This window comes from Triturus cristatus, chromosome 2_1 (assembly GCF_964204655.1).
Source record: "Triturus cristatus chromosome 2_1, aTriCri1.1, whole genome shotgun sequence".
NCBI lineage: Eukaryota > Metazoa > Chordata > Amphibia > Caudata > Salamandridae > Triturus > Triturus cristatus.
Genome location: NC_140581.1, coordinates 1,148,538,453 through 1,148,560,004, shown reverse-complemented (window position 1 = coordinate 1,148,560,004; position 21,552 = coordinate 1,148,538,453). Strand labels below are relative to the sequence as shown.

General features: G+C 42.5%; 1 protein-coding gene across 1 annotated transcript in view; it reads left to right on the top strand.

Annotated features, from left to right (window-relative positions):
- The window catches only part of DCAF10 (DDB1 and CUL4 associated factor 10), a 160,029-nt gene that overhangs the window by 24,125 nt on the left and 114,352 nt on the right, over positions 1 to 21,552 (top strand). The window contains exon 2 of the mRNA XM_085636584.1: positions 10,941 to 11,054. Coding sequence (XP_085492710.1) covers positions 10,941 to 11,054 — 114 coding nt within the window. The remainder of the gene's footprint in view (positions 1 to 10,940; positions 11,055 to 21,552) is intronic.

Genomic DNA, 21,552 nt, shown 5'->3' with positions numbered 1-21,552 from the left:
TCCGTGCCTCACCTCTTTTGATGCCTTTTTGTTTTCCCGCCCTTAATGTTCGCCCGCACCCAGATGCTAGCCACACATTGCGGGGCAAATGCTGGCTGGCAATGGCCGTGTTGTAAGCCACAGAAAACCGTCCGCTACTGCCAAACACGGGAAATCATTTGCTGTACTGGGGATATCTGAGAATTAGCTTCAGGGGCTTTGGTCTGGACGTGACTACAGTTCTGCACGGTGAAATGGCGCCTCAGAGGGCTCTGCCTATGACCCGTATTCTTCACAGTGCAACGGCGCCCCAGAAGGCAGGCTGTCTCCTAACGTGCTGTGACTGTCTCACCAGGCTCCCCTCGAACTCATGTATGTGTTATATACACTGTGCATACTTTTTATTTTTTTTAAATTTATTTTCCATTTTCATCTTACAAAAGAAACATATATATATATATATATATTCGTACATCATTTCGTGGTCATTGATTGTCACAGTATTCCAAGATAGCGTCTCATTCTATACATAAATTTCGTCCACCAGTTGCCAAGTAAAAAGGATCATCTGCGACATTAATCGTACATCATGCAAGGTTCCTTCTGATTTAACCTACCTCTCATTTATAATAACAAAGTATCAACAAAAGCATTCCTCTTCCCAGAAAGCAACATGTAACACAGCGGGATTCACTGACTTGTATACATAACAATCCTGACAGATGTGTATGTTGGATCACCCTACCCGCTCAGGAGTTATGCCATGCTCTAGTTGGGTTGCAGAGTCCTGTCGAAGATCCTCGACATATGACTTGTATGGTCCCCAGATATCTTTGGGGCGAGATGAACTGAGCATCAAACTTGCATAGAGCTCACTGTTTACATTGCAATAGGCGAGACTGCATAACCAATCCTGAACATTTGGGGTCCCCGGTGTAGGTCCAATTCTCTCTTTGCTAATAAAAGACCCAGTGACGCAAACCTGCGTGTTTTCTTGGGGAACGTATAAGTATATCCTAATAGAGCAACTTCCGGGATTGGGGTCAGGGGAATATGCAACATGTGGCCCAGTGTGCGATGAACCTGTTCCCAGTAATTCTGCAGGTTGGGACATGTCCAGGAGAGGTGGGCGAAGTCCGCGTGTGGTGCGGAGCATTTGTGACCGTTATGCGGCCTGGTTGGGTCTATTTTATGCGAAAGAACTGGGGTGAAATAAATGCAACGTAAGAATTTAAAATGTAGCAGTTTGTGTCTGCTGTTCAGGGAGATGTCTTGTGTAAACCGGACAGCAGTAAGCTTATTGTTCATCAGTGATCGTGGTTCTCAGGTCCTTCTCCCATGAGCTACTAATTTTGCCGTCCTGTACGGGCTTCAGTAGGGCACATGCCTTGTAAAGTTTGGAGATCAGGTGCTAACTGTCCATTTGTCTATGACCAGTGTTAGAGGGGGAAATGAGGCTGGCTTGAGTGGGAACGTCAGGAAAGTGGCTTGTAGTGCGGAGTGGATGCGGCCCCAAACTAATTTATCCATGATGCTGCTAGGATTAAGGCATGTTTCTTCTGTGGGGAGAACATGTGGCCGTCTGGATAAAGGTCACCCGGTCTTGCCAGTGCGAACTGCGTCAGAGTGCGCTGCACCAGTCTTTCACCTGTTATGGGGATTAAACGTGGGTTTACGGCTGGGAGGGCGGAGGAATATAGTCTCTCTGTACCAGTGATCCATGCCCAGCTCGTAGTTGAGATGGTTTGGATGTCGAGTGGGTCGCTGGGGAATCCCGTGGGGAGGAGCGCCGAGAGGCGCTCTGGCAGCACAAGGTCTGCCTCTGGCTTCAGATAAGGAATCCGGGCATCAGGGTGATACCAGGCGTATGCATAGCTGCTCTGGGCCAATAGATAAAGCTGGCAGTCTGGAACATTAGAACCCCCTCTTACATATGGCAACGTAAGGACAGCCCAGTGGACTTGTGCTTGCCCACCGCCCCATACCAAGCGACACAGGAGGGAATTAAGTGTGCTAAAAAAATGATTGGTGAGCGGGATCGGTATGTTTTTGAAAAAAATATAGAAATTTGAGGAGGACTCATCTTTATTATGGCCACACGTCCAGTCAATGACAAGGGGAGTTTCAGCCATTTCTCTATTTGTGTGGTTAACGTGTCCACTACCTGCCCATAATTGAGGCTCAGTATTTGGGCTGTGTCCAGGTGTATGTGAATACCGAAGTATTTCAATGTTTCAGTGCACCATTCTAGAGGGAACTCCAGGTCCCATGGCTTCGTACTGCTCGTCAATGGAAATATGACTGATTTGTGCCAGTTAATTCCCAACCCGGAAAAACGGAGCGCTTTACATGAGCACCAGTTAGTTACATTACACAAGGACACATTCATTTTTTGGTAGGCATGGGGAGCTTGTGATATGCCCAGAATCACAGGGATGACTTGCCCAGAGTCACAGGATGTTGAACTAATGCAAACACTCGAACTTGGTTCCCCAGCGCCAAAGTCTGCAGCTCTGGCCGTTATGCCACATCCCTCAACTTTATATACCCACATATTCGATGCAAATTCATGTTACACTAGATTGAGGAGATAAGAAAGTGCCTCAATATAAAACTGTTATTTCCGGCTCTATTGAAAGTGTGGCATAGGCTACCACACATGAAGAAATGTGTTCTGGGCATACAAATAATTGCTTGTATTTTCCATTGCGCTTTATACCAAGCTTGAGCTCGTGTGCGAATATGCACTAAATTCTGCTAACAATCAGATCCCCCCAGGATATAGCGGCACAAATATGGAAATTTAGCGGCACAAATATGGAAATTTAGCGGCACAAATATGGAAATTTAGCGGCAATTTTGTGGCATTTTAGTTTGCAGTTTTTCCTACAACAAACACAGATATCTTAGTTTTTTGAAGTATTTAACAACATGAAGCTATGTATATTTGGTTTATTTACAATGTAGAGACTTTGTTTGGCTTCAAGGCTACATATATGTGATTAAAAAAAAAATTATGACCCCCCGGTGCCCGCCGCGTGCCTCGTGTGCCCAAAAAGAAAGCAACTTACACACTTACAGGTGACACGATCCTGCGATCGGATTAAGTTAAAATGGCGTCTTTGTCCAAATTCCATGTCAATGTCTCTATGCGAATAACGAAATGATGATAGCTTATCAGAAATGTTCAGAAGCTTAGAAACTCAAATTATCAATTCTTCATTGTCGTTCTGAGATTCTTTAATCAGCTGAAACGTAATCACAAACCACACTAAGGCTCCCCAGCCGGGTCCCGCATAGAAGCACCAGTAGCATAAACAGCGGAGGGAAACATCTTATGGGGGCCTATAGGATTTTAATTTCTGAACTGAAAACGGAATTGAGATTTTAGAATGCCTGAGTGAAACATCCGAGTGAAATAACCCTACACCATTTGGAATACTGAATCTGTGCATCTGAATGACTTTGTTTGAATAATCTTACAACCCACATTAGAGTAATGGCAATAACTTTGGCTCTACATAGCTGAGGTGCAACAGAGGCATAGTAGCATTGCCTGAAATTGATACCACTGACTTTTACTTCCACATGCCTTATACATGCGATGTGCCTAACTGATGGAACGGCATCTTGTTACAATCTGAAATGGTGGCTTGCAATCACTGCATCTATCACACTGGGTAAACTGGAGATTAGCAATTAGCGATCAGTGCCCTGCACCCTCAGTGGCAGCGCCCTCGTGCAGTGCAATCATTGCGTAGCATAACAAGTTTACGGGTCTTACAGCGTATAGAGCTGAAGTGCTCCAATCGTACCGTATAGGAACCACCCTGATATCAGAATAAACTGCTGCTTTCGGAGACAAAGGTATAACTGCTTCCTATGCATTGTGCTGTATATAGGCATCCTGCCTAATCTGAATCCAGACTATTCAGTTTTTTTGTCGCACCTCACTGTATGCCTGTATGTTGCACTTACTACCCTTGCTCACGTAGCCCGAAAACTCTCCTGATGCAATCTAAAATGGTGGGCGATAACCACCATGATGAGTAAAATAGCCTGATCATAGATCGTATCGAGCGCAAGGAACATATTGAAATAGAACCAAGGAGCCAAGCACACTAAATGGCATATGCGCTGAGAGCGGGTAAAATCTGTTAGTGATGCAAATATCGCCTAATACTAGTGGTGAAAAGAATTGTCTTGACTAATGCCCTGCCCAAAATCGAGACCACCGGAACCAACTAGCTAACTGTCACTGCTGAAAATTAAATGTTACTGAAAGGTAAGTTGATTGATAGTTGTTGGCAGTGTTGGGAGACAAAGAGTGTTTGGACCAAGATTAAGATCTCCTAGAGTGGCATTTTACTTCCTGATAAGTGCACAACTTTATTTCCTCTGACTAACAGGACTGACAGGGTTGACAGTGCTTACTAGTGCAGAGAAATATTTTACCTGATACTGTAAAACTACATTATCACTTGTAAAAGTGCCGATTTTGCGGGCACTTTAGTAAAAATCGCGGCATTTTTGCAAAAGTACCGATTTCGCGGGCACTTTAGTAAAAATCGCGGCATTTTTGAAAAAGTGCCGATTTCGCGGCAAACCGCGAAATCGCAATATCCTGGAGGGTCTGAACAATGCAAACCGCAGTTCTGTCGCATCTAGGCTGTGCCCCATTTAATGGCACTAATTTCACCATATGCGAAGGATGGAATGCTGTCGATGCCGTGCCAGGATTCGGACTCGTGATCTGCAAGTTTCAGAGGTGATAATTCAGTTGACAAAGCCCCTTACTCTTCATAAATGTCCAAGGAAAAAAATACCCTTTTAATTGACTGGCCACGCCATGAAAACAGAAAAGGAAACAATAGTTCTATGTAGTTTTGTGCCCCCGGCAATGACCAACTAAAATGGGTAACGGAATACCATATGTATGTTGGGGTTCCATTGGGTAAGAGAACTGTTGTGCCAGCTTTCACTGGATGGGCCCATGATGAGCGGGAGAAGGGTTAGTGTTTCATCTACATGTAACTGTATAAGGAGATCTGAACTGCTTAACAGGACACTGAGAGCAGGCAAACCGATCGTGCAGCTACAAGCACTGTCAGTGTATTTATCTTCCGTCTTCTGATAGTGGGTTTTAACGATTTAGCTTCATTAACAAACTATGCGTGCTGTGGTAAGGATGACCACCTCGAATGAAAAAACATAAACATCATAAGAATCATCTATTTATCGAGCAGCACGCACCAGTGATAAATACAAGGTCACTGATTATTACTGCCTAGCTAATGTTCTCAAAGCACAGTGAACATGTGAAATTTGTGTTTGAGCTAAACCATTTATTTGAAATACAATGACCATGTTAAACAGGTTTTATTTTAATCTGAATTAATTTGCACATGAGATATACATAAAGTAAGCGATGACTGATGCGCTTGTATTTTGGTGTTTTACGTATTCATTCATCTCATCCTGCGAGTTGTCTATCCCATCATTGATCCTAGATATATATATATATATATATTACACACACACGTTATATTTACTAATAATTTTGATTTAGTCAAAATTATAAGGAGATAGAATGGTGAATTAGATTTCACAGTTACACCGGATTCTTCTTCAGATGTAAAAACTTAAAGAATAACCACGAAATACATAAAAATCAGTAATTGGGTAGTTGCCTGCTTTATTACTTCACAAACATGTTCTTCAAAAACAAAACAAAAAAAAAAAGCGTCCTTGAATCCAATGGTCCTAACAGATATTCTTTTAATGTGTGATGATGGTATATACACGGCGCATGAATGCGATTTATTGCATTTTGTTTTCGCAGCACCAAATAACTGTTTCGTACCATTTGTCCGAAGCTTGAGGTCTAAGGGACAGACGCTGCCCTAGAAGACAACACCCCACATCAGTAACTCGATTACAGGCTTGTGCTGCCTTAGTGCAAACAGAGTACCCGGGCAAAAGACAACAAACCCGTTCAGCTTCTGTAGGAGGCAAGTGTCAGAAGTTGAGGGTGAGAAAGGTGTGCACTTAGCATGCCCTCCAGAAGGGGGCGCGCTTAGTGGTTCTGCTGCTCCTGTGAGGATATGTCAGGAAGCCAGTGCCCAAAGAGAGTCGTACTGGCTCCTGCGATTGGTGATACAGGCAGGGTACATAAAGATGTCACTGTGACAGATTGGGGCTATTCTGGGGCACAGTTTAACATATCATGTGGAGACCTGCATCTGTCCTCGTCCGCACACTGACTTTTCTCAAATGCTGTAGGACCCGGAAACCACGTCCACACTTCCACTTACCGTCTGTGTGTTGATCACAAAATGTACAAGGAGCATAATAATCCTTTTCAAAACTGCAGGTTCAAGAAATATTCTCGGGTGCTAAGAACTGCAAAACGAGCAATGAACGAATTAGAAAACAGATGGCCCCCTAAAGCTCGCTCTGCGGAATGAAACAAGCGATGAACTAATTAGAAAACAGATGGCCCCCTGAAGCTCGCTCTGCGGAATGAAACAAGCGATGAACTAATTGGAAACAGATGGTCCCCTAAACATAAGAACGTGCTTCAGGACAGCCGAAAAGCAGATGATCCAGTCCGGATGGGCTGGACGAAAAGGGCGAAAACCAAAAGGCCTCAGTTTCAATGGGAGGCCACCGTTTTACATAAACGATGACGCCAGCCAATGAAAATGAGGGGCGGAGCTTCAAGTCCCCTTCTGAAATCTCATCCACAATATCTCTCGCAGAGCGAACAGCGCATGCGCTGCAACGCTAGGCGAGACCTAAAAAGGCGGTAGCCAGGAAGTTTCTCTTCGATTCAAGGAAAGCTGTTAAAAGTACCAAGGTTGCAGTTGGAGATTTAGTAGTCATCAAACACCCTGGTTTGAGTTCGAAAATTTGGAAACCCATTAGGGTAATTACATTATTTAAAAATGCCATCAAAACGCAGGATCATCGAATATGGAATCTTGGGAGAGTTGTTCCTTATAGAGGTACTCAAAGCCCAGCAACTACTAGTTCCCTTGTAAGAAGTGGAGATGCTAATGTTTCAGAAGGTAATCTTAGATTATCTCATAGAAGTTGAGTTAAACCTTCATATTTGAGAGATTTTGTTAAACAGATTTCATGTTGTTAAGGTATTCATTCACCTGCATTTCGTACTTGTTTCTATAATTTTGTTTTGAATTGTTAATGTTCTTACTTACCTGTATTTATATGTATTTTATTTGTATTTTTTTTTTGATGGAGGGAAGATGTGTGTGTGTGTGTGTGTGTGTGTGTGTGTGTGTGTGTTAGCTTGACTCCAGTGGCGTAGTGAGCACGGGACCCACGTCTGGGCATACCCTTCCCACATAGGGCGAACAGCAAAGCAAAGCACACCCGTGCTCACCATGCCACTGGAATCAAGCTATCCTGGCTGAAGAGGGGTGAAACCCCGAAACCGGTCCTAGGATGCTTGTTTCCAGTCCAGGGAAGACCTGGCTTGGCAGTTCGGGCTGGACTGTTCCCATGAGGTACAGGATCAATACTGATTTGCATATGGCTGGGTTCAAACTGGAACGGCATGGTGAGCAAAAGAACGATGGATTTAGGCCCAGATCTCTGTACTGGGGTGAATGTGTGACATTGTTCTGTATTCTGTCCATCAACTGTTTTTTTTGCTTTTGATAATTTTCACCATAGAAAGCAGTGGAAATCCCACAGTCAGCATGGAGTGAGCAAATGTAACGATACAAAAACAAATTTAAAAAAAACCAGCATTATAAAACGTCGCATAATACCGCCTTTCTATCCCTATCCCCTAAATGAATAATTAAGAACCCCTTCTGACTTAATGTCTTTAAAAGATGTCGAAGAAACCTGGTTACTTTAACAATAGAAATACTCATAGACAAATGGTCTACAGTGAGTGAGCCGGTAGAGCCTTGGAAAGTATCTAAAGTTTCCTCCGTTGTTCTTCGAGAACGTCATTTCAAACCAAATGGTGCACATTTTGCTGTATGCAGTGTTGAGAAATATAAACCCATTATTAATATTATGTAGCAGTCTAGTTTAGCATAGTTCAGAGAACCATAGTTCTGCATATCACAGCATTCTTTTCAATCGCAATAGATTCATGTAAGTATGCAAATATGATTTACATCAGATAATGACTTCATCACTGTCAAGGTGGCTAATTCTGAACCCACTCCATGGCCTTGAGCCATGTTGTGCACATGTTGGTGCCAGGAGTTGTCTAATGAGTAGTATTAGAGTGGTGTAGATGTTTATTTATTAAAGTCTGTTTGGGTTCAGATTGTCTTCTAGGTGTGCTTGAAACAACACAAGGCAATGTTAGCTTTATAGTAACAGACACACATCACAAGAGTCGTTTACTTAGGCTTAAGATTATAATATTTTAGAAGTGAAATGTACAGAGTCTGTCTTTTAATGTGAAGAAAAGGCAGATTTGTCGTGCCTCCTGCAGCCATACCCACCTTCCGTAGTACAATGGGAAAGATCGAGAAGAGGGATGAGGACACTTAGAAACATATCTTCGGTGTATCCTAGCCCTTCGCCTTAACTACAGTTCTCAGTTATTTCAGCTCATTTAGCATCATTAGTTTACTCCACAAGTAAAAAAAAAAATCTCATATTGTGCACAATGCCTTGTAGATTTGAGCAGATCCCAATTGTGCAAAAGCATGAAAACGTATGAGAAAAATGATGCACTATGTTTATAGACACTGACTTTAAATCTTATTTAGCTGCACCCTAGCACACACTTTTGACCCACTCTTAGCGCCACCCCCTATTCTATGAGTTCCTTGTGATTCTATTGTGTCTTTAGAAGTGCCTGTAGTACTTCTGATGCAATGTGCTTTGGATTAGTCCTGTCTGTCTCTTAAAGGTCCTGTTTCATTACCTTTGTGAGATCAGACGTTGACTTTAAATTCCTTCAACTGAAGTTCTTCTGTTAACTTATTTATTTTGATTAGGGTTTCAGTTTTTTATTTTTAGTGTTGTGTATCCATCCACACTTATTTTTTGCTATTTTTGTGCATCCATAATTATTTTAGGTTTTATGAAAAAATAAGCTGCAACTAGTATTTTACTGCATTTAACTGATAAATGTGCTCATTCCTTGACTGCAATGAGCCACTAAATGGATCTATTTGTCTCCTCTTCTTAACCTCAAATGTTGGTGCTTTGTGTTGAACTCTGTCTGCATAGTTTCAGCATTCCTTAAGAAGCACAGGAGAGACAGGGCATGCCATCTCCTTCTCTCAAGACAACTCGTTTTTTTCAAATTTATATTAAGTCAACAGTTACATTTCTCAGATTGTTAGCATTATTGTTCATTTTGTCCCTGCCCGGGGAATTTATACTAATGCACAACACCAGTGACGTAGCCAGTATGGCATGGGTGCTGGTGCAAGAAGAAAATAGGCCTCTTGGTTGCTGTTTCAATGGAAAAATACAGAAATAATCAGCTGTCAGTGGCTCCTCGGTTCTCTAGTCCATGGTGTCACGGCACCTGCTGCTCTATCTTTTCATGTTGGACCTTCTAAAGGATTGTATCTGGTGCATTCAAACATGTGAGCACATTCCTGTTTGGCCTAAACTGGAACCCTAGGTAACTATGCATGGTTGTTTTTTAGGCGTACATAGCCTTGGCTGCAGTGCACAGAGACCTTACACTTCCGCACAGAGAAGAAAAAAATTAGAGGGAGCATTGCTTGGAGCTAAAGGAGAATTACCAGTGTCTGTCTGAGAGGCAGACACAGTGCAACTTACTGAGGAAGTGCCCTGCATGGGGTACTCTCACCTGAGCAGCTTTAAAAAAGACCCTCGCACCTTAGGAGCCATAATTGTGATATTGTTGACTCCTGGCACTACAGCTTTTCAATATATAACTTGGCTTTGTGAAGGTGGTCCGACTGGGTGGGCTACAACTTGATTTTTTGGAGATGGGTCAAGACTGACTTGCATATGCCCGGGTCCAAACTGGGGTGGCATGGTGTGCAAAATAACAATGGACTGTGACCAGTTCCCAAGTAATTACCAGTGGCTGAGATTAATTCAAGAATTTCCGCTGTCGCTTTTTTGTATACTTCAGTATGATACTGCGTGGACAGCATAGGTTATTTTCAGGTTGCTTAGCAGATTGTAATGCAGGCTTGCAATGCCCCAGAGGATAGTGTCCGTTTTCCACACAGTGACGTTCATAGATTTTGCCTGCATGGTTAACACAAGATGGCTGTACCTTTCATTATCACACTGTTATGTGCTTATCAAGATTTCCTTCAGATATGGAAATAGCTGTCATGTGTTTGACATGGTCTTTTTCCTGGCCTCTCAGATGTGGAAAAGATGTGGTGCAGCGGCCAGGGCGGCTGACTCCGGAACACCGGGGCTCACGGTTCGATCCCTGGCGGCAGATTAGCCCAGCACTTTGTGCCTCTGGGAATAGCTTGCTTAATCTTCTCGACAGCCCTCTGCGCTAGAACACCTCACCTGCAGTAGCTGTGCGCTTTACAAATGCTGGTTTTATTATTATTATTATGGGTGTTTACCAGTGTTCTCACTTGTATGGCTCATTGAAGCTCCTCCGATGTGAAGGTATAGGAAAAGGTCCTTCAGCGATGAGTTTAGCTGAATGCCCTACAGATACGAGTCTCGCTTTCAATTCGGAATCGTGAGCCGTGAGGTTGTTGGTCTGATCTCTTGGAGATTGAACTATACAATAGAATTTGCATTTGCAGGAAATATTGTTTTGTTGTTGTGAAGTTTTAACAAAATAATGGGTGAATTACCACATCTTGAAATTATGTGAATTGTGTGGCATGAATTGTGGGGATTCATTTAGTTATGAAAATAAACAGGCCGATGTGAGAGTCTTATGTGCGTTGATTTTTATCAGTAGAAATTAAAAAAAAAATACTTGTCTCTTGTGCATCCATTAGATCTGTGCTGACAGTTGCCTGTGAACAGACCGAAGTACTGCTTTTTGACCCCTTATCTTCAAAGCACATTAAAACTCTTTCTGAAGCCCATGAAGACTGTGTAAACAACATCAGGTAAGAGTAGTTTAATTCAACTGTTCCTCTACACAGTGAAATACCCTTTTGTAACAATTTTATTTTGCTATTTCAAAGAAATAAATAAACGCGATAATCATACAATTTCACAATGAGGAAAGGATCACATGCAGAAACAGCAGATTTGCCAATATCATAAATCCACATCCAAGGGGAAAAAAAAGAACCAAAACCACAGATCGCCTACCAGACATTACTTGAAAATTGCATTTCAACAAAATCTTCCTCAGATACGGATGAGGACATAATATGAATATCCGATGCACGCAATGTTTTGGATGTTGTCACATGTAGATTCCCTGTCCTTTGTAGATGCTTAACGTGGGTTGTGAAAGAACACCATGTAGCACTGAACTTGGTCCCTCAGTCTCAAAGAATAGCAGTCAATTTCTCCATGGCATATATGGACCAAGCCTTCCCCACCACAAGTTTATTGAAGGAGGCAGTGGCTACCTCCACATCTGTGCCACGCACAGGCGGGCTGCGAGAAGCAGATGAGAAATGAGACTGTCCTGTGGGGTTGTTGTGGGAAAGATCCTATCAACCCCCGGGTCACCCAATAGAATTGCGAATGGTGCCAAATGAAGGTGGATGCCAGTGATGGTATGTAATGTACTCTGAATCTCAACCCAGAATGCCTGACTCACCAGGCAAGATCATCAAGAGCGTTAAATGGTTTTTGTTTTTAAAGTGCTTCTCTCCGTACACCCCTTCCAACAAAGGTCCGTATTGCCAACCATCTTGGCTAGTCGAACTGGTGTAAGATACCAGCGAGTCAATAGTTTGTATGCATTTTCTTTGTAGCAGATGCATATCGATTTGGCAGTGTGTTGCCAGATGGGACCCAAGTATAGTCTAGAATCTCTGTAACTAATTCCCATTGTGATACAATGGCTTAGTTTTTTTAGGGAAGAGTCCACTGTAAGAGGCATTGTTACAGCCACAATATGTCTTTACGGCTCACATTTTAAGATCTAAGGATGCAATAGGTGCATAGTTGCGCCGGAGGGCCCGGCGCACAGGAGGTCTACCGGCAAAGTGGTGAGCCTGGTTCAGTCTGAGGTAGTCACAGCGAGCCATGGCAAATTCAGTAATCCAATCCTCTTGAGACCCTAAGTTTCCATCATCATAGAAGTCCTCTAGGGTAGGGGAGCAGCCCTCTGCTCAGTGAAAAGAGATAGGATGGGCTACACCCGGGGAGAAGTCAGATTTGCACACCAAGGGAGTGAGGCGAAAAGGAGAAGTCGGGAAAGCCATACAGTGTCATACTTGCTTCCAGTATGTTGAGTAAGGAAGTCAGTGGTAACAATGTGTGAGACCTAGTGACAAAGTACAGCGGGAACCACAACAGCCCACAGAGGGAGAAAAGGCCTGTTCCACCTGAACACAGGTTTTCCTATCGGAATCGTGGATCCAGTGCAGGAATGTCAAGACATATGGGGGAAATGTAAGGAAAGCCCAAGCCACTGTCCACCAATAGTTTGCTTAATGGTGTACTCGCCACTCTGAGCAGATTTGCCTCCCCAGTCAAAATCCAACATCTTTGCGTGAATATGTCTACATAGAGGGGGGGAAAGGGCCAGTGGAAGAGTCTAAAACATATAACAAGAGAGGCATAAAGTTCACTTTTGGGCTATTGAGTCTGCCCAAACAAAAAATCTATTTTCCCCGACCGATATAAGTCCTTGAAGAGGTTTTGAGGAAGAGGGGGTATGTTAGAGGAATATAGGTCTTTCGACTTAGAAGGCAAATGAATTCCAAAGTACATAATGGCCTTCAGTTCCCATTGGAAGCTGCCGTCCCCAATAGGGCCCTCTAGATGGTTTTGAGGATGGGCAACCTCCACGCCCAAGACTTATTGAAGTTTATTTTAAAGCCCGACACCTGAGAGAAAGTGTTTTAATTCTTCCATCAATGCTGGCAGGGTGGTGTCAAGGTTTGTCAGAAAGTAAAGAATCCTGTCTGCAAATATGGCAATAGTGAAACACTTTTGATCCATTTGAAACCTCATGCGCTGGACTGTAGAGAAGTTCCCTTTCCTTATTAACGTGTCAGCAGCACCATTTGCGAGGCCCAACTTGCTGGTTGCATTTTAGTATTGTTTGTAATAATACTGAAACAAGTTTTGCTAGAATTCCCTCTTGGAAGCACGGAATTAAAGGTGGCTAATATCATACAGCTGAGTTTTCACAGAACTCATGACCTAAGGCATCAGGAAGGCAAACTGAAGAGCTTATTGAGGTATCCATACTTCACTTTTTTCTTTCTTTTGTGTAGCATGGACTGATCACAAGACTTGGTTTTTAACGTTGCTACACCCAATCCACGTCTTGACATTCAAGGCAGGCCAGAAATTAGGACTATGGATTTCTGTAAGGTCATGTTGTGCTAAATGCAGCGATGACTGATTAGCTAGTCTTTCTGCATTACACTCTGTAATAGGCTAATGACTGGACAGCAGGGCGTGGAAATGTTTACTGGGCTAGCTGGCTGGCTTCTAATGTTGCTTCTGTTGCAGGGATTTTGCTCATGCACAGAACTATGCGCAGGAAACCAGGACCTCGGTGTATTATTGTGTACCAAAAAAGCCACCTCCGTGCCCAGAACCCCAATCTGACTAGCATTAGTGTCTCATTCGTTCTCCGTACTACAGCGAAACTACCAATGATTAGACAACTTAGAACATGCGACTTAGTAAACTCTCAGGAATAGTGGGAAACAAGAACACTCTTTCGTTCACGCTCATACTTGTCCACAACGTGAGTAATCCGAGACACTGTATAGTTTAAAATGTTTATTTTTGACTAACGTGCTCTAAGGTGCAGTACTCTAGCCAATACGAGCAGCATAATGCATAAAAACAATATAATTAGCATTGTTACAATTCCATAAAGCGCAAAAGAGTAAATCATATTATGACGACAGTGGAAACAGGACTATAGCTCCTTTTACCACCCTCCCGTGCTTGTGTGCTAGTTTTAGAATAATTCTAGAAGACCTCTGGGCTTTCTCAGGGAGACCCCATACCTCCGAGATCCGATGCAGTGAATTACATCTCTGTATCAGCACAGCTCTTCTATGTTGGAAAGGTTTTCTCCAAGTGCTTTCTCATGCATGTAATGCCATATTAAAAGCACCCGAGTTTCGGTTGGGCCGCTGTGCTTGCGTGGGACTGACCAAAGTGAATCAACAGCATACATTGTTATTCGACCTTGAACAGGCTGTACAGACAGAGAGCGCAGTGCCCCGCTGGATTTGTGAAAGGTAGACAGTTCTCATGTGAAGTAGCGCCAGCAAAGTATTACACGAGAACAGAGCCATGTAGTGTTGTGTGCAAAAAGCGGCAGAATGGCAGCCAAGCCTATACTACTTATGATAACTTAGCAATGTCTGCTGTTAACCCCATTTCCTCACTACACTTCCATTGAATCCTTGAACGGTTGAAGTTTGTAACAGAAAGACATGTGTGCCAAACTGTCCCTCATGTGCATTCTCCCCATAAAAGATGTGTCCACCCCATTAGAGCAGGTTCATCATAGTCGATTTTGCAACAGGAAAAATGATGAGAACACTCAATCAGTTGTAGTTGATAGACAAACTGTGGAAGTCTAAGGTTACAAAGTGGCGCTGTATGATAGTCCTAGGCATAGACGTTTACCTAATCATTCGGCATCAATGATGAGGGCATGAAAGCTAGCTGCAAAGAAATTGGATTCGGATGGTACCTCGACTGATTTTACCCCTCTCTGGACAAGTTGTAGACTGGGAGAAGTTAAAAGGGTTTAAATCCTATTGCACAGTGGGACTCTCCCCCTTGAAAAATGTACAGGTTTTAGACAACTGCAGTCCTTCAGAGAAATGCAGGAGGAATATTAGCGGTCAGGATTTTTTGATATTTGCTATTTAGACATTTATTGCAAGCTTGTATTCATAAGAATTTTCTGATTGAGGATGGTACCCTCCTTAACTTGGTATTATTGACGGCACTCCTCAGGAAAGAAAAAAACCCTGATAAGTGATGTACTAAAACACTGTGACCGCTCTGAAATCGCTCTGGGCGTTCCTGAATGAACAGATGAGACCGATTCAAGTGATTTCCTGCATACCAATGGAAAGTGGCTATCGGAGTGGTCTTGAGATTGGTGCAGGTTAAAACGTTGCATAGGGTGTACTACACCTTTACAAGACTTTAAGAAAATGGGTAAACTTAATGCTGCGTAAACTTAATGCTGAACTGTACATTAGAGTTTGTGGACAGGCATGAAATTCACTTAACACTATTTGGAAATGTCACAAACTGAGAGGGTTTGGGAAAAGGGGTGAGCAAATACCGAAATGTATTGCTTAGGGTTGCATGTATTAAAGGGGCAAAACTTAAAGTATTGGGAGTAGGCACAGTAGTACAGAAACTGTTGTGGGAAGTTGGCATAAAAACATACAACTATTCTGAATGGTGTTAATTATAAAAAAGCACACTGGCTTGCAATCGTAAGTATGGCAAAGGAGAAAATTGTTGTTGCATGGTTTTGCTTGATTCAAATGACAATATTTCTAGATGAGACAAAACGACAATTTACATAAAGTTAATCGTGCTACTTTTTAGCTTATTATACACATTCTTTTATAATTAGAGCATTTTACTGTATCATAAATATGTTTTTGAAACAATGTGGGCATGGACTCGCCCAACCGGTGAAGTTCTTGTCTTTAGTTAATGCATGAATACATGCAACAGACTGAATCTTTTTTTTTTTTTTTAAGACATTTTGGTACTTGAGCTTTGATCGGGGCAGGGGAGAAGTTAGTACAACACTGGGGAAAAATAATGGCAGAGCAAAGTAACCTTCCACAAAAATGCTAAATCTTGAAGGAGAGCCTACCCAAACATAGCCTACCCAAACATAGTATGTCGCTCAATACTATAAGCTTTGGCAATGCCATTGCATCTTCAGATTTAGGTCTTAACGAAGGGAGTGGACATTTTTAGGCATCGCCGGAGACCGCACATGTGCTGTCGCTTGCCAGACATGTTGTTATCTGACCATGGACTTTGAGCCTGCCCATTGCTTGCCGTTGGTTGGCTTCATCACTCTCATATCCTTGCTTCTCTTTAGTCCACTAGTGCTGGCTTCGCTTCCGCTTTGTCCCTCCCCCAAAGCATGACCGAAGTACTTGTGCTCCTCCATTGTTTGCATTTTCAGAGCTATTTTGTTCTTTTAGTTGAAGCACTCTTTCTACCCCCCCCTCCCCTCCTCCTGGCATCAAGCTGTAAACACAGCAGTTTTGTGAGCGATTAGCTTCCTCCCTTAGATGCCATCTTCAAGTTATTACTGTGAAGGCATTTTTACAACCCGCTGAAGCCTTGGCTAGGTTTCCAGCACTGCCACTCTCTGGCTCCAACAACTGCTTGCAGGGAAAACGCTCTCTGATGTTACTTAATCCTTATGAATGTTAATGTTCAGCTAACTAGTACTCTACCATTGGTAACGAACGCATTGTCAACCAGAGGGCATTGCCTTGGTGGAGTTGTATGGTTAACACGGCAGCTTTGAGCTCATCTGGTGATAGAAAGCTTTGCGACAGTTCAGTTGTAATGGTCTTGTGATTTTTTTTTTTTTTTTCTTTTTTGCCCTTTTTAGGTCGCATCCAAGACCTGTGGTATACAGTTCGTGGGCATACATTGCATTTATTTATTCTGTGTTTTCTATAGCGCGAAGCAGACCCTGAGTTGGGTGTCAAAGCGCTTTACATTTCAACCATTTCGATATCAGCAGATATCCAATTCTTTCACATCCATAACATCTGTGTTCCGCTAATATTGGCAAATATTTGTCCATACACAAAAATATATTGAGGAATAATAGAAATCATTAGATTACATTCTAGATTGACTTGTCATGCTTCAAATATATGAGTAGAGGCTCGCTATTAAAGTTCAGTAAATGATAGTATCATGCAGGTGAACAGTTTCTTTGTTCTTTATTAGGCACGTCGTATTGAAATTCCTATCCATAACTACTTCGACGTCCCTGTTGGTCGTTATGGGAGATATTTACCCATCAGAAATGACTTAGTCTCCTTTTTGAATCGAGGAGCGTAGGTGATTCTTCTGATATTCGGTGGGAGCGAATTCCAAATCTTTGATGCTGCTCCCGTGAATGCTCTATCGTAAGTGTTTTTTTCTTACGGAAGAGTGCTGGTTTCAGTAGAAAGTCTTCCGATCCCCTCGAGGGTCTAGCGCCTCCGGATAGCGTAATTGTATGAGCTAGGTAATGTGGAGTTTTGTGGTGTAATGCCTTGTGAGTGATACAAGCAATTTTTAGCTCTATTCTTGCTTCGTATGATAGCCAGTTGATCGCTTTCAGGTGTGGATTGATGTGGTCGTATTTTCTTGTTCCTGTTATAAGTCTAGTTGCTGCATTGAGACACTCTTTTAGGGGTGCTGCTGATATCTTAGGGTTGCACATCCATATTCAATTCTTGAAATAACCAATGCTTGTACTGCCAATTTCAGATCATCGGGATCGATGAGTGACTTCAGTTTTCTGAGGTAATTCAGATGAAAACGGGTGTTTTTTGCCATTGTGTTGATGTGTGCTCGCGTGTTTAGATCTTTGTCCAGTGTGATACCTAGGGATTTGGTTGAGTCCACTATAGTAGGGGTACCGTTTAATGCTGTGATCAACTTGGTCCGTTCTTTGATCTTGGCTGCTTTTTTAGGAGGGGAGATCAGAAGGAATTTGTGTTTTTGTGAATTGATCTTAAGATGATTGTCAGCTAGCCATTCAACGGTTTTCTGGAGTGCATGGTTCATAGTGTTGATCTCTTCCTGAGATGATATCTTCATATACAGCTGGGTGTCGTCAGCATACATGTGAAATGAAATGTTAGCCTTATGCAGTACTTCAGTTAATGGTTCGATGTATAGGTTAAATAGTAAAGGGGATGGAGTTGATCCTTGTGGGACCTCAATTTTAATCGGAGATGGTGGGGGATAGCTTGCTGTCTACCAGGAATCTTTGCGATCTGTTCTCTAGGAAGGAGTGGAACAATTTCAGTACAGTTCCTGATAAGCCACGCCTATTTTCCAGGCGCTCTAATAATTTGGGATGGTTTACTGTGTCTAATGCAGATGATAGGTCTAGAAGTATCAAGACACAAGTTTCATTACGGTCGAGTGCTAGTAAAGCGTCATCTACTATGTGTAGGATTGCTGTTTCGGTACTATGGTTTGGTCTGAACCAAGATTGGTAGTCATTAAGTAGCTCAACATTAGTAATGTGTTGACTTAACTGTGCGCACATTTTTCTAGTACTTTGGCTAAAAGGGGAATGGTTGTTACAGGACGAAAGTTGTTAGGGTCCGATGGGTTTTCCGTAGGTTTCTTTAGGAGAGGGACCAACTGTCCTGTTTTTAGGCAGTCCAGAATTGATCCTTGGGCCAGTAATTCATTAATGATCTTAGTCCAGTAGGGGATGACCATATGGTTGCAGGAGGGCCAGCATTTCACCGGCAGCGGGTCATTGTAATGATTATTTGGTTTTAGAGAAAGTAGAATTTTGGTAATGACATGTTGATCATATATATTGAAGGTTGACCAATTGGCATTATTCTTGGGTATTACTTGAGTAGTGCAGGCAGAGGTTCCTCCCTTGTTCACTCCTAAGGTTTGAGGCTTTTTCAGCATTCTTCTTGAGTTCTCTCTCCAATGAGCTGGCTTTATCGGTAAAGAATGTTGAAAAATCCTCACAGTTCAGGTCTGAATTCGATGTTAGTAGGGAAGATTTGGCTAATTTGTTTGATTGATCTTTTAGTAGATCGAAGAGTTTCCTTGGTCTGTTCTCTGCATTTTCAAGTTCATTTCTAAAAAAAAATATTTTTTTGATCTAAGTACGCTTTTATTGTAGGTTTTTCTGGTTATTCTGAGTTGTTTTAAGTGGGGGGATGACGGAGTTTGTCTCCTTTTTCGTTCTGTTATTCTGAGTTTTCGCCTTTCTTCATTAAGTGATCCGTTGAACCAAGGATTTTTATCTTTGATCTGTATTCTTTTAAGTTTTAGCGGGGCAATGTCATCAATTATTTTAGCTATCGACTGATTGTAGTGATCTGTCAGCTCGTTGACGTCTGTTAATTCTGAGGGGGGTTGGAGTTCCTTCTCGACTTGTATTATTAGAATCCCCTTGTTCAGATTTCTAGTGTCTCTCATCCAATGTTTGGGTTTGATTGGTTGCGATATTTTCTCTTTTTTGGCTGATATTTGGAAGGTGATGTAGTGATGATCAGACCAGTCACAAGGGATGATTGAGATTTCTTGGATCGCATTTTCTTTGGAGATGATCCAGTCTAATGTAGCTCCTTTAGAGTGGTTAGGTAGGGCACATGCTTGAACTAGTGAGTGGTTGGCTAGGAATTCTTTCAGAATGTTGACCTGATTATCTTGGATGTCGTTCCAGAGAAGATTGAAGTCCCCTAGTAAAATATCATTGGAGTGAGGTTCCTAGTTGGTTGTAATAATTTCCTTTAGATTGTCTATGAAAGTTAGGTTTTTGCCTGGGGGGGGGGGGGGTTGATAGAATGCGTGTAGTTTGTACACTTGGTTGTCTGTGAATCGTGCTGTGAGTCTCGGGTATTCACATGAGTCTATAGGGTCTGCACTAGTTTTAGAGATGGTGATGTTTGATCTGTGGATACATGCCACTCCTCCTCCCATTTTGACTAGTCTATCTAGTCGTATAATGTTATAGTTCGGGGGTACCAGCATGTCAAGGCATGGGGAGGATGATTCCGATAGCCATGTTTCCGTTAGGATAGTCATGTCAGCATCTTGATTCAAGATTAGGTCGGCAATGTCCGCGTCCTGTTTCATTGCTGAACGGCAGTTCATAAGTAGGCATGAGATTTTTTGGGGGGATTTTTGTTTTAGGGATGTCTAGGTCAGGGCTCTTCTGGACTTAGCGTTATTTCTTTCTGATTATGAGTTTGGTTTTCTGTGCTTTGTATGTGTTATTCTGTTGGAATTAATTGGTTACCATCTGAATCTTCTGGTTACTTAAATTGTCGGGGAGGTTGGGAGTCAAATCGTAGGAGAGTAGTAGGTTTTAGATTTCATTGTCCGACCGATATCTAAGGAAGATACGTGAATTCTTTACTTGGATTGTCCTTCCTAACAAAATACTTGCTTGCTAGAGGTGTATCCTTCCTTTTTATCCCTCCTTTTTGTCTTTCATTGCCTCCCATGTAGCAGGGACCAAGTACTGTATCTTTACGCTCTGTTTGTTTATCTGTTCGTTTGAAACGCAATTTTGTTCTTGGTTTCCTACTCATGCTACTGTTTTTGTGTTCAGCTTCGGTGCCCATAGCTGCTTGCATTTTAATGCAGCATTTATCCCTCCCACCTCCTCCCATGTAGTTACATGCCCCTTCCTCTCCACCTTTTGCGCCTGTCTCTCTACCCTCCCACCATGTTACTTGTTTTGTTAGGCACAGTGAACTTTGGTCATTTCGTTCAGAATCGCAGGGCGTTGACTCTGCGCCAAGACCTGAATCTTAAAGCCACATCTTCTCCCAGAAGGAAAAGAAAACACATTAGGCTGAATGTGCTCTTCAAGTATTACATGGGACTTAAGCGCTCCTATCACAAATAGGAGGAGAGTAGGCGCACACTGCCTCACACACCAGCACTCAGTATGCCCCGATGCATCATAATAAATGCAGTGCATGGTAACACATTCTTCGGTGTCAGGCTTTAGTTTTTCACCCTTGTTGGTGCAGCCAGTGCTGTGTATCTCTAGACGCATGTTTCAGGATAATTATCCTTCAGTAGAGGGCAACATTTTTTTGGGGGGTGCTGGAAATGCTGCTCAAAGTCTTCTCGGGTCTTAGTACCACTCGCTGGGCGCAGGTGCATCAACCAGAGCTCGTCAGCTCGTTAGCTCAAGGGAGCCTTTTCAAATAGGAGGGAAGTGGGCGCACACTGCCTCAATCTCTACTGATGATTGGCTCAACCCAGAAACTAGAGATATACAGCAATGTCTGCACCAACTTTGGTGAAAACCTCAAGCTAATTTTGAAGTAAGTTTTGAACTGTGTACTGCATTAGGCTAAACATAGAACTGTTGGATAGCAGCGGTGAACTTGTGATAATGGGGGATTTTAATCTTATCATGAATTATGATATAGATACTACTAGACACCGAGCATTCCATTGGATGCATCGCTCTCGTGCTGCTGTTGTTGAACTTGCACATATCCATAACTTGAAAGATGCCTGGCGGACACTTTACCCCTCTGATGTGGGTTTTACCTATTTCTCAGCGCCTCACCAATTATGCTCAAGAATTGATATGGCCTGGGTTGCTGACAATATTTTAGCTAACTGCTGCATGTCCAAGGCTGGCTTCAGACCACAATTCAATTATACTATCATTCACTATCTTACAGAGTTGTCGGAAACCCAGGCCATTCACATTTCCTAGAC